Here is a 13,862-nt window from a genome sequence, read left to right as displayed (position 1 = left end):
CTGAAATCAAGTGTTTTCTATAGCTGGCAATGAGTCACATCTCTGTGGAGATATTTTAGCCCACTCTTCCTTGCAGAATTGTTTTAATTCAGCAAAGATTTAGGGGTTTCAAGCATAAACAGCCTTTTTAAGGTCATGCCACTTCATTTTAATCGGATTCCAGTCCAGGCTTTGACTTAGCCACTCCAAAACCGTCATTTATTTTTTTTAAAGCCATACAGAAGTTGATTTGCTGGTGTTTTGGATCGTTATCTATTCCATAATTTCTCCTTGTGTTTAATGGCTCTCCCTATGATTTGCTGGAATCATAAAGCTTTGAAATGGCTTTGTAAGCCTTTTCAGACTGATAGATGTCAATTACTTTATTTCTCAACTGTTCTTGAATTTGTTTGGATCATGTCATTTTGTTGCAGGTTTTTTAGATCTTTTTTTCTGACTTGATTTTGTAAGACAGGTTCTGTTTAAGTGATTTCTTTATTGAACGGGTCTGGAGGTAATCCGGCTTGGGTGTGATCAGTGAAAATTAACCAAAAATTGTGATTAGCCACAATTAACTCATGATTTAACAAGGGGGGTAATTACTTTTTCACACAGGCCAGGTAACTGAATCTTTTTGTTTCCTTAATAAATGAAATCACCATTTAAAAACACCATTTTAAGTTCACTTGGGTTATATTTTTCTGATATTTACATTTGTTTGATGATCTTAAATATTGAAGTGGGGAAATTATGCAAAAATATAAGAATTTGAGAAGTGGGGCATTACTTTTTCACAGCACTGTATGCCTGAAAGATACTGTGGGGCCAGCGCCATGCTTTGCATAGGGCTGTTTTTCTTCACCTCGAAATTGGGGCCTTAGACAAAGTGGAGGGAAATATGAACATTTCGAAATACCAGGACGTGTTAGCACTAAACCTTCACGATTTTGCTAGAATTAAGAAACATGTCAGGAAAGTCTACTAGAACCTTGGTAATTTATTTACCAGGTGTGACCTGCTGCCCATTTAACATGAGTTTGAAGGTGATTGGTTAATTCTAAACACAGCCACATGCCAGTGATAAGAAGGTTTGCACACTTATGCAACCACATTACTTCAGTTGTTTTTGTTTTTGGGTTTTTTTTAACATCCCCTATTAAAATGATTTAAAAAAAAACTCAATTAAGTTACACAGGTTACATGTCACGTTATAGAGAAAGTGCCAGAATTGTTGTCTTTTAGAGACTAATTGGTATTCTGGTTCTGTTTTCTCATCCAAAACTATATTTATTGTCTTAGAGAAAAAATAATTTGATTTGACACAAAAATATGTCAGTAGGAAGAGATGCTGTTAAACTCTAATTAAGCTGTGGGTGTGATGATTAACTTTGCGGTGTGACTTGGAGTTAAAAAGACAGCTGTGTCAACTTCCCTTACCAAACATCACTACAAATGCAGAGAAAACAAATCACATGTTCATAGGTGGGTCCGGGGGAGGGTCCACTTTATAAAAGTCCAGTGGCCAATCATCGAGGATCTCAGTTTGGTCATGATGGAGAAGCTGGGAATCTTGGTTGCCGTTGCAATGTTTCTGGAGACGGTGTCTGCTGCCTCTGTAAGTTACAAAATGTAATTCTTTTTTATCTTATCTCTTACAACATCAATGTATTGGGGGGGGGGGGGGGGGGGGGGGGGGGGGTGTTACAATGATATGCAACTCCACTTTTCTTTCAGAAAGAATAATGTGTCTGTTGCACCAGTAAACGGTTTGCTAGATTGGGGCAAACCAACATTAAATTTTAAAAGGGCAACATGATGAAATAGTGGTTATGGCATCTGCCTCACAGTCAAGAGATCTTAGTTCAAATCTCCATTGGGACATCTCTGCGCAGCGTTTTCATGTCCTCCCTGTTTTTACGAGGTTGCTCCGGCTTCCTTCCACATTCCAAAATTATGCATGTGAGGTTAACCGAAGACTAAATTGTCTTTCGGTGAGAATGTGAATGAATGTAAAATGTTTGTTTTGTCTGTATGTGCACTGCAATTAACTGGCGACTAGTCCATGGACTACCCCACCTTTAGCCAAAGTCAGCTGATAGGCTCCGGCACGCACACGGCCCTAAGTGAGGACAAGCGCAAAACAAATGTTAACATTTTTTAAATGAAACATTTTATACACACAGACAAACGAAAGAATAAAATGTAGTGATCTTAACTGTTGACGGTCTTCCACGATACATCAATGTCTGATGGTCATTTGTGTCTTTAGCTGGGGGTGGTGTACACAGAGGGCGGCATGGTAGAGGGAGAGAACATCCGTCTTGGGTTCCGTCACCACATGGACATCTTCAAAGGGGTTCCATTTGCCGACATTCCTGGAAGGTTTGAGAAACCACTGCGTCACCCTGGTTGGGACGGTGAGTTAATTGAACGTCGAATGAAAAAAAGCCATCAATCAAGTTTCATGATGGATACAATTATTTGGGACACTTGACTGCTACACTTTTAACTTAACCAGCTTGTTGATTAATGTAAAAAATAAACATCTGCTCTGCATTAATAAAGTCATAGTTCCTCAGTAGCAACGTTTGTATTGACCCCTCCAAAGAGGTACTTTTGTATGCTTAAATGACCAAACTTTGACACAACTATGATCAGGTGTTCTGAAGGCCACTGAATACAGGAAGAGGTGCCTTCAGTTGAACTTAATCATGACTGACACGAGGGGAAGTGAGGACTGTCTCTACCTTAACATCTGGGTTCCTCATGGCCGATCAGGTGAGAAATGAGTGAAGCCCATAAGCGGGTGTCAAAAACAAAAACTCAGTGTAGTTCACAGGCCACATATATCCTAATTTTATGTACCAGTGGGTAGGACCAGTAAAATCGTAGCATAATTAATATAAATAACTATACGTTACCGGTAGTGTGTTTTCCCTTTGTTTTAATGCAAAGCAATACAAGTACATATTTACCGAACTGGTGTTTTTCAAAAACATTAAGAACCACTTCAGATTTCTTGTATAAGAAATAAAAGGATCATTTTAGAACTCTTAATACAACAGATAACTGCAGGGTCCCTACAGTATTTTTTTCACTTTCAAATTCATCCTGTGGCTTTTTTTGGGGGGCATATACTGTATTTGACACCACTGCCATACAACATGTCATATTTGACCCGAATTAATCATAATTATCTTTTCTCCCGAGTGTCAACCGATCTACCGGTCATGGTCTGGATCTATGGTGGCGGCTTCCTGGCTGGAGGGTCGATGGGTGCTAATTTCCTGAATAATTATCTCTATGATGGGCAGGAGATTGCAGCTCGAGGGAATGTCATAGTGGTGACACTGGGATACCGTGTGGGAACTCTGGGCTTCCTCAGCACTGGAGACTCTAGTTTACCAGGTACTAGGTGGTGTTTGTTTGTTGTTGTTGTTAGCAACAGGTACCAGATTAAACATATATATATCATATTATTATTATTATTATTGTTATTATTATTATTTCCGATAACATAAAATGATGTTGAAGGTGTTTGTCCTTCGACAGGGAACTACGGTCTCTGGGATCAGCAGGCTGCCATCGCCTGGGTCCACAGAAACATCCGCTCATTTGGAGGAGACCCAGAGAACATCACGATCTTTGGAGAGTCTGCAGGTGGTGCTAGCGTGAACTTCCAGGTAGGGTGTATGGCCTTTTTTTTAAATAAACAACTATATCTCGTGATTCTCACTCGGTCACTTGCAAAAAAGTGGAATTTGTTTCTGTTTTGGGGGGAGTGAATCACAGAGTGGAAATGTTTCTCAGATTAGTGTGAACATTTGAAAGACATAGCCACATAGCTAAGCATAAAATGTTTTTTATGTACATTAAGGATTAAAAAAAAAACAGACATGTGGGCCCTTATTAACTTACCCAGTTTTTAAATTCATTTTACACACTTCTATTCATGCATAAAATGGACCAGTACTAAATCCACTACAAATCAATACTGCACGTTTACATAAAAAAACAAAAAACAAAAAATTATAAAAAATTTAAAAAAGATAGTTCCCAGTTAAAATAGTTCCCAGGTGCTTTCATTAAAATCCCCAAAGGATAAATGATTGCAGAACACTTCACCCTTTTTTTAAAGCCCAATTGAAATAAGCCCCTTTGAGGCATAGATCCAGTTTCACGCAAATCTGCTGTGGTGGCCAACACGAGTATGGCATTGTGTTACCATAATGACTTGGGCTTGAGGGCAACTTGACCCTTTGTCTGAAGGGAAAAAAAAAACAAAAAAACCTAGTCTGTAAAAGCATTGATGTATTTTCAATCATGGAAGCACCAAGTCGCCAAATTACATTACTTGGCAATTATTGTGCAGATATCTGCACCTAACAGAACACATTTAAAGTTCTCATTCTGATATATCTCCACTCACAGACCCTCACTCCCCACAACAAGGGACTCATCAAGAGAGCGATCTCCCAGAGTGGTGTCGCTCTTTGCCCCTGGGGTATCATCAAGAACCCCCGAAAGATCGCAGAGGAGGTACACAGATATTTCTCTTTGTCTATGCTTCACAGTTTGTCTTTTGGACACTCTTTTCTGTCATTTATTATGGCTGTAAAACAGTGACAGATGATTTTCGCCGCTTTGCTCAGATTGCTCTTAAAGTTAACTGCCCCACTGATGACCAAATGGCCGCCTGTTTGAAGATGACTGATCCTGTGCTCCTCACAAAAGCAGGCACTCTCAATTTTGACACCTCACCTGATGGTAAACAATATACCTTTCATCTCTTAATTTACTCATGTGTTGTCATGTTCTGCCTTACTAGAAAGGTAGATAAACTAGCACACAGAATTATTTTATTCATTTTCATTTTTTTTCGGGGCGGCACGGTGACCGAGTGCTTAGCACATCTGCCTCACAGTTATGAGGACTGGGGTTCAAATCCCGGCCTCGCCTGTGTGGAGTTTGCATGTTCTCCTTGTGGGTTTTCTCCGGGTACTCCGGTTTCCTCCCACATCCTAAAAACATGCGTGGTAGGTTGACTGAAGACTCTAAATTGCCCTAAGGTGTGAATGTGAGTGCAATGGTTGTTTGTTTATATGTGCCCTGTGATTGGCTGGCGACCAGTTCAGGGTGTACCCCGCTTCTCGCCCGAAGATAGCCGGGATAGGCTCCAGCACACCCGGGAACCTAGTGCGGATAAGCGGTACAGAAAATGGATGGATTTAGTATACCATTTATCCACAGTAGTGGTATGGGTGACCAGAGGCCTATGCCAGCTGACTTTGGGCAAGAGGTGGGGTACACCCTGGACTGGTTGCCGGTCCATTGTAGGGCACATGTAGACATACAACCAATTTCTAGAGATTTTGATTCCCTTTTTGCTGCCACTAGGGGTTAGCTAAAATCACAAGTTTTCAATACTTTAAGTCCACAGTTTGTATCTCAGAATTTTTCCTGCATTCTTAAGGGGGCTGTACAACTGTGTCACAACTCTCTACATTTGAAGGTATTGTGGCTTGCTCTGGTGCACCTCAGGAGTGCTATACATTTTCTGTCTGCAGCATGTCTTGAAGCTGTGACTCTCTTATCCATAGCAAAGACCTGACAGCTAGAGCTACTTCTAAAAAACATTTTTAAACTAGCTAAATCAAATGTTTTAATGCGGGATCAAAAAATGGATTGGTTGCACTGCAATGAAAGTCAAGACAAGTTACCAAATCCCATTGTATCCAACGCTCACCTCTCCTATTGATGGGTCACTGTGATTTCATGATGCTTTTCATTGTGTTGCAGTATTCATGGAAAGAAACTAAACTCATTAAAGATAGTATTAAATCGTCCAGTGAAAAAAATAAATGTCATGAAAGAAATATATATAATTACATAAAGGCTGTGAAGAAAATAGGTTTGAAAATAATTAACAATTCATCATTTTCTTATGTGCATATTTTAATCTTCAAGTTAGAAGGCTAAATGTATATATTAGGGCTGCAACAATATTCACGATATCGCAAAGTTAAAAGTGCCTCGATATCTTCATGGTCTTGTGTCGGTATAAAATAAGGAGCCGTTATGTTTAAATTTAGTTTTGAGTCGCCTATAAGGTTTGGAGGATATATATAAGGCTATATATAACGGCCACACCGTTTAGCAAGGCTGCTACAGCCAGATTACAATACTCCACTTCCTCATTGAGAGTATTAACGTATCCCTCCGCCAATACATTACATAGTCCCAAAAATGAAATAATGAAATAGGTCCACTCCATACAAATACAGATATCAATGCAAAAAATCAATCTGGCATACGTCCCTCTCTTCCAATGAAATGTCCACATTTCAAATGAAAACATATTACAGAGGCCGCTCAGAAAAAGAAATGATCTTACAATATCACTAATTAGAGGAAAAGAAACTAAGGATTCTTATGCCCTTAAGAGTGCACCTGCATTTATGACTTCACTTGAATTTTTAAACTCAAGCAAATAAATCACTGTTAGTAGCCAGTATCCAATTTCTAATGTTATCAATTTAAAAAATGACAACACAGTAAATACTATTAAATTATTGAACAGACAATTTCTCAGTCGACAGTTTTGTTACTGTGAGCTGCAGCAATAATACTGTTTTGGAGGTAGAGTATATGAATGTAAACATTGGATGCACAGGGATAGAAGTGCACGGTAATATATCATTTGAAGCTGTCGTTTGCACAAAAACCTGTGAGAAAACGGACAGAAACTACTCAAACCTTTAAGAAGGACTCGGCAAGAGTTAAGAAGAAGAAGAGCATGAAAAAAAGAGAGGTTTTTCAGTTCTCCTGCTTTCATTTCGTTTCGCTTTTGTACCGTGAACCTTCTTGCAATACCGTGTGTCTTCTTGCAATACCGGGAGCTTTCCCACGATATCGCAATAATCATCGTTCCGTGAGATTTATACTGTGATAAAACGGAACCGTGAGATATGGATCTCGTGACATCCCGAGTAAATTTACTATTCAGTTCACAGGAAGAAAAGTCTCTTAAGTGTTTCTCCCTCCTTCAGCTCCCCTCGTAAACAACTTGATCCTGTCAGTTGTTATTGATGGGGATTTCCTGCCTGATGAGCCTTCCAAATTGTTCCACAATGCTGCTGATATCGACTACATCGCCGGAGTCAATGACATGGACGGACATTTTTTCACTGCCATAGATATTCCTTCAATCAACTCCCACCTAGTTGAGACACCTATGTAAGCATTTGCTCCAGTTATGAATATAGAGTGAGGTCTGAAAATATTTGTCCATGGGGTATTGACTTCAGGCAGTTATTGGCTAGAAAGATTTAAAAATTATTGCTGCCTCACTTTGCTTCTCAAGCAGCCCATATTGCTATTGCTCATACTTAAAGAGTATTATTATGGGACTGCTGCGGAGATGTCAGACCAACATCTTGCTATATGTTTGCATAGCAATGGTTAGCATGTTAGCATTCTCTTTTAAAATGGGTCCCGACCACAGGGTACAATGTAAGATCCTCAACAATCTGCCCTAATGCTTTCTGTATTCAGAAGCATATGTTAGCATTTGAGCTAACAATCAATTTTTTTTTTCTAATTTTCAAAATAAATGCTAAAATTAAGATTATTTTTACATTTGCAGATACCATTTTCCTTGACAGATTCAAATCATTTAAGCTTCAAACGATCAACTCTTTGAAGCAAACTTGTGAACCATTCCCAGTTCCAAAATTTCGCTTTGAAGCTTTCACAAGCGGCTTTCGGACTTGTACGAGTCAGCAGTTCCATTCAAACTTTTCACACGTATCCTATAGTTCTATTTACACGTATGTCAAATGAAATTAAACATAAACTACCAAAATCTCTATAATTCCTAAATGGTAAATGGCCCATCTTTGTTAAAGCTCTTTAATGAAAGCTGATAGTCTACACTTGTATTTCAAATCCTTTTTTCTCAAATACTTCTTAATCTCGCTCTGCCTTTTTTTTTTTTTTTTTTTTTTTTTTGCTTCGAGTGACAGGGCGTTGGCTAACCTTGCTTTCCCTCTTACTATCTCCTAATGCCAGTGATGACATGAAGAGGCTGCTGGCTACATACACTCAAGACAAGGGCAAGGCCGGTCTGGAAAAAGCATATGCCATGTACACTTCAACATGGCCAAGCAATCCCAGCAAGGAAGACATTAAGAGAACAATTGTGGACATTGGAACAGATTACATCTTCTTGGTTCCTACACAAGCTGCCCTTTATCTTCATGCTGCTAATGCCACGTGAGCATACAATTTTGCTATACACCTGTTACTGTCCATTATATTTGGTATTATTCATTATTTATGTTGCTTGTGAGTGTGAATGCTTATTTGTCTTTATGTGCCCTGTGATTGACTGTCTGGTCACCAGTGCTAGTTCAGGATCTACCCTGCCTCATGCCCACAGTACTCTGAATAGGATAAACAGTTGGGAATGCAGTGGTTGGTGCCTAGGGATACCAGTTGAATTTGTTGCGTGACCACGCTTCTAACTCAAAACATTCGTATCGCAAACCATCTTTTCCCATTGAAATGAATGGAAATACAATTAATCGGGTCCAGCCTAAATTAAAAACAGCAAAAATATTTATAATGTCGGTAATATTGTACTTTATAGAAACACACAGTAAATACATAATTAAATAGAATATAAATAAAGTTTTTGCCAAATGTTTTTCTTCAATTCAATAGGCATCGTGCTGCACACACAAAGACACACACACAAAGACAGGTTTCATAACCTGCTCAGTAAGCTGCAGTAATACCAGTCATTTGTTTGCAAAAGATAAATAATATAGACTCTTGAGTAGGCTATTGCTACATTGTCTACATGTATTGTTCCCCTGTTTGTGTTCAAATATCCTTTGCTTAAAGGGTTATAACACCGTGACATTGATGCTATTCGTTAGCTCATCCATGGCATTTTGTGTTGTTTGTTAGCATTACACTAAATTTACTTCATTAAGGCAAAGCTATGTGGTTACTTTAAATACACAATGTGTAGTCATCAGTTTTATGTTTAGTTTGACAGTAAACTTCAACTGGGAGTGGCAATAAACAGCTTGAAACCTCTTTTTTGTTCTGCCAAACTGTCGTGAAGTGAGTTCAGTTGAGTTCACTGCCACCATCCAGCGTATCTCAAATTTTTGCACGCAAGTCAAAGCAAAAAACTGGCCGAACGATAGCTCGTGTCTCCAAAAATTCTTAAGTCGGGCCACTCATATCTTAAAGCACCACTGCAGATGGATGGATCTTGCTTGTGGAATAACCCTTAATGGCATTTGTAGCAGTTTGTGAACTATTAAGCAATTGCGCTGGATTAGGTAATAAAGACAATCTAAAACTACTTTTACAACATTTGTATGATTCTTTGGTTGTTCTCTTCTTCTCTCATTTAAGATCTGGTCGCACCTACTCCTATCTTTTCTCTGAGACCAACCGTATGGCCGGCATTGGTAGGCCGTATCCCAGCTGGATAGGAGCTGACCACGCTGATGACCTGCAGTACGTCTTTGGAAAGCCCCTCACAACACCACTGGGATACTGGCCTCGCCACCGTGATCTTGCTCGCTACATGATCGCCTATTGGACCAACTTTGCCAAAACTGGGTATAATTATTTTGACCAAAATACAAGGACAGCTAATAAAAAAAATCGACATCAATAGTTCTCCCTCATTCATTTGCTTTGTTGTTTTCTTCATGTCCACAGAGACCCCAACAAAGGAGACTTGAGCGTACCCACCACGTGGCCTAAATTTACAAATGGACACCAGTACCTGGAGATCAATAATAAGATGGATAAGAACAATGTAAGACAGAAGATGAGGGTGCGTTATGTACATTTTTGGACCAGCATCTTGCCCAACATCCCAATTAACATCTCACAATAAAGACCAATACGTACGTGATAAACGGTCAGTAGTTATATTATCTATTGAATCTTGTGTATAGTGTACAAAACACTTCAACAAATGCAAGTCAGAAAATATCAAAGATTCTAATCATTGAGGCTAGATATGAAAATTAAAAGCCTTCAGTATGATGTGATGCACTGACACACCACTGTGAAGTGATAACAATAAACATTTTCACAATCGTTTCCTCTCCTCTCTGATTTGTTTTTGTTTTTAGGCCTTACAATGCAATTTAGAGAAACCGTAGTAGTAGCATTTATTCTCACAGTCCAATGAACGAAAACATGGACATTTCTAACGGTACTGAAAGGAATTCAGTCTCATTATAGTACTGTTAGAAAATTTCTAACAGTACTATAATGAGACTGAATCCTGTACAATAATAACCACCATTCTATTTCGCTCACATTTATTTCAAAATTGGAAAACAAAGATTTTTCCTCGGGAAATCAATGGGAGGGGTCTGCGAGTACATCCTGACAAACTGCGTCAACTGTCCTCCTTCAGGTCCGCAACTGATCAAGAAAGGAGACCAAGGGCAACAAAGCATTGCGTAGAAGCCTGAGATGGTGTCAGCCAATCAGAGAAAGGCGCTTTTACAGTCACATTTGCATATGTACACAGACTCCAACTCTCTTAATTTTCTTTTTATATAAATGTAAGTAGTTAACACCGCGTTGCAGAGATGCCTTAACTAGCGAAGGCCTCGCTGGGGAAGGGCCCCAAGAAAATTGGGCAAGAAGAGAAAAAGAAGACGGAAGGAGAGCTACGCAATCTACGTGCACAAGGTGCTTAACAACACCCGCAGCACATCTAAGGCAATGTATATTAGTACATGTATATTATCCAAGTATATTAGTTCCAAATAGACTGTCCATCATTACTACGACCAAATGCCTTCTTTAAGAGCCACACACCTTCCGTCGAGATCATATTATCTCTGTTGTGTGTACATTACACGTATAAATTCAAACTCTGAAGGTTTAAATTACGAAAACAATATGCGTAGCTCAGTGACGTGCGGTGAGGTTCATGATTGGTGAGGCACCCACTACGTCACGTGACGTCTGGAGATCTATGAAACTCAACTCAACACTGCCACATGCTGGTTGTGGCACCGTACATACCAGACTCCACTGCGCACTTTTAGTGGCTTTTCTGGTCGATAAGAAAGACTAAATGTCACACACTTTCATTAAATATATTAGACAGTCTGTTAAAGGACAGTAAGTGCAGTACATGTGTGATAAAACGTACATTATTGGCGATGTAATGAGGAAACACCAATGTCTCTTGTGTGAAGCCACGGCTCAATCACAGCCTGCCTGAATGGATGTGTGCGTGCTCTCTTGAAACATCATGGGAGCGATGACTCAACGTGACTCGTAGCTGTGCTTCCTATGCATTTGAACAGGAAATATGAAAATTCAGTTATTTTAATGACGAAATCATCTCAATTATTGAATTGAAAAAGAAAATCAATGTAAAGCACGGACCATATAACTAAAATGGAACTTTTTTTTTTTACTATTCACATGCAGTGGAAAGGAAAGACCACCAGGGGGCTCTGCCTCACTTGCCTACCCTGATCGCACGTCACCGGGCGTAGCGCTATTCAGTGCCGTGCGATACTGCATATTTTTATTAATCCGATCAATACCAAGTAAAAACAGGGCCACTATAGCCAATACTGATACTTGAAAATTTAAGATAGATGCATCATCAAATTACCAAATTAATTTTCATGACCTTTATCAATAAATAGTTCAAACCCAGAACAGAATTAAGACTAAGTTAATTGGCAAATAGAACATCCATCCATCCATCCATTTTCTGAACCACTTATCCTCACAAGGGTCCGAGTGCTGGAGCCTATCCCAGCTGTCTTCGGGCAGGAGGTGGGGTACACCCTGAACTGCTTGCCAGCCAATCGCAGGGCACATACAAACAAACAACCATTCGCACTCACAGTCACACCTACAGGCAATTTAGTCTCCAATTAATGCATGTTTTTGGGACGTGGGAGGAAACCGGAATGCCCAGAGAAAACCCACGCAGGCACAGGGAGAACATGCAAACTCCACACAGGGGGGGCCGGGAATTGAACCCTGGTCCTCACAACTGTGAGGCAGACGCTCTAACCAGTCGATCACTGTACTGCCGCAAATAGAACATACTTTATCAAAATATTTTTTATAGATCTTTTGCTAGTGTTGCATGATTTTCTATGAGCTTTTAGAAATTTGTGGTGTTACCGCTGTACCTTACAGTATGTGTAAAGTATGGCGTGTGTGATACTGCATATTTTGGTATTGAGCCGATGCTAACACAGGCCCACTATCAACGATACAGATGCGAATACATTTCAATAATTAAGGTAGATGCATTATCGAATTGCTAAATTTCAATAAATGTTCTTGACCTTTAAGTTCTTTTGTGAGGTTTTCTTATTATTATTATTAAATAGTTAAAATCCAGGACAAAATTAGGACACAGTTTATTGGTAAAGTTAAAATACTTTTTTTTTTTCAAATATATATATTTCTTTAGAAACAATAGAACAGTAACAAAACATGTTTTACCCATTCATTGTTATGTCTGGATCTTTATTCTTTAAACAATTCCAGTAAAAGTATTAATTTAAATATCATTTCAATGGGATTAATGTATTACATCAAGGTCATAACATAATTTATACTTTTTGAGTCGGATAAGGTAACAAATGGACAGTTTCACTTCAAATATTAATTGCTGGTGGGCTCGAGCGGGCGGCTTTTTTGCTCGTTTGCTTTGCACTGCTAAGAAATGCTACAGCACAACATCAAAACACGAGGCGGGAGAAGGAGCAAAGTGTCCTCGCTGAAACAGATACAGCGAGTTTGGCATCACCTATTTGATGAAACCGAAGCAGTGCATTCAAGAGCAAAACTGAAACCACTGTTTCGATATTTTCACACGAGGATCGATACCGATACTGACTATCGATATTTAGATCAATCTGCTATTATGTATGTGTGTGTGTGATAATGCGAGCGTCATCACTTTTAGGCCTGGATCAGTACTGATTCATTATTTTAATTTTATTTCATCACAAAGTTGATAGATCTGAATGAATTTAATTGAGTTGGTAATGGGTTTTTGATTATGCAGTATCCTTTTTATGGTTAACACAAAAGTATATTTATTTTCAAAGCTACTGGTACATTTGTTTGAATTCCAGTAAATGTGTTCATTTAAATAATACATTTCTATGGAAGAAGGGTATTGCATCAAGGTCTAGGAATTTATACTTTGCAAATGGACTGTGGGCACTTTCAAAACTGCTTTTCACTCATGCTGATGGTGACAAAAATATCAAGGGGGCGGAGGTGACCAGAGAGGGTCAATTGTTTCATTGTATTCTAAAGCCTGACCAAGGAACAACACTGCAATTATCTGAAGCTCTGAATCTTGCATCACATGTTCACATTTTTAAGCACCGTGTTATGTATTGTCCCTGTTAAATAAACAACAGTAACGCGCGCACACACACAAACACACATTTGTATATAAACATAAACAATAAACTCACGACATCTTGGTAACTGTATATTCTCTGTCTCACACTGCTTGTATGTCACTCTCAGGCTCTTCAACTGTCACTTTTTCGTGCTCTTGTCTGTCCTCTTTCTCAGAATCAGTGTCCCCCAAGTGAAATGCTTTGTTTCGTTTATGGCGTTGAAGAATTTGGTTAATGGAAGTTTTGAAGATATTTTCTGACGTTACACTTTTTGAAAGGACAGATGGATAAATGATACTCAAAGCAGGGCTCCAGTACTTGCTATCTCTTTGCTGATTGGGCAACCGATTCTCCGCTTCAGCTAGCCAATCAATGAGTAGCAACGGCCTTTATATAAAGACTGCCCCCGAGGCGAGCGGACGTTGTGTACGTGTA

At 39.1% G+C, this 13,862-nt stretch overlaps 1 protein-coding gene across 1 annotated transcript; it reads left to right on the top strand.

Annotated features, from left to right (window-relative positions):
* Positions 1 to 1,528: 1,528 nt before the first annotated feature.
* LOC133414110 (bile salt-activated lipase-like) lies at positions 1,529 to 9,912 on the top strand. Its single transcript, XM_061699252.1, has 11 exons — positions 1,529 to 1,594; positions 2,249 to 2,396; positions 2,638 to 2,757; positions 3,190 to 3,387; positions 3,532 to 3,662; positions 4,411 to 4,518; positions 4,632 to 4,746; positions 7,029 to 7,215; positions 8,050 to 8,253; positions 9,412 to 9,621; positions 9,724 to 9,912. Exons 1-11 carry the CDS (start codon positions 1,529 to 1,531, stop codon positions 9,902 to 9,904), a joined length of 1,668 nt encoding a protein of 555 aa, XP_061555236.1. The 3' UTR covers positions 9,905 to 9,912.
* Positions 9,913 to 13,862: the final 3,950 nt, after the last annotated feature.

Source organism: Phycodurus eques, chromosome 15 (assembly GCF_024500275.1).
Source record: "Phycodurus eques isolate BA_2022a chromosome 15, UOR_Pequ_1.1, whole genome shotgun sequence".
NCBI lineage: Eukaryota > Metazoa > Chordata > Actinopteri > Syngnathiformes > Syngnathidae > Phycodurus > Phycodurus eques.
Note: the sequence above shows the minus strand (reverse complement) of the source record. Positions and strands in the feature narration are given on the sequence as shown.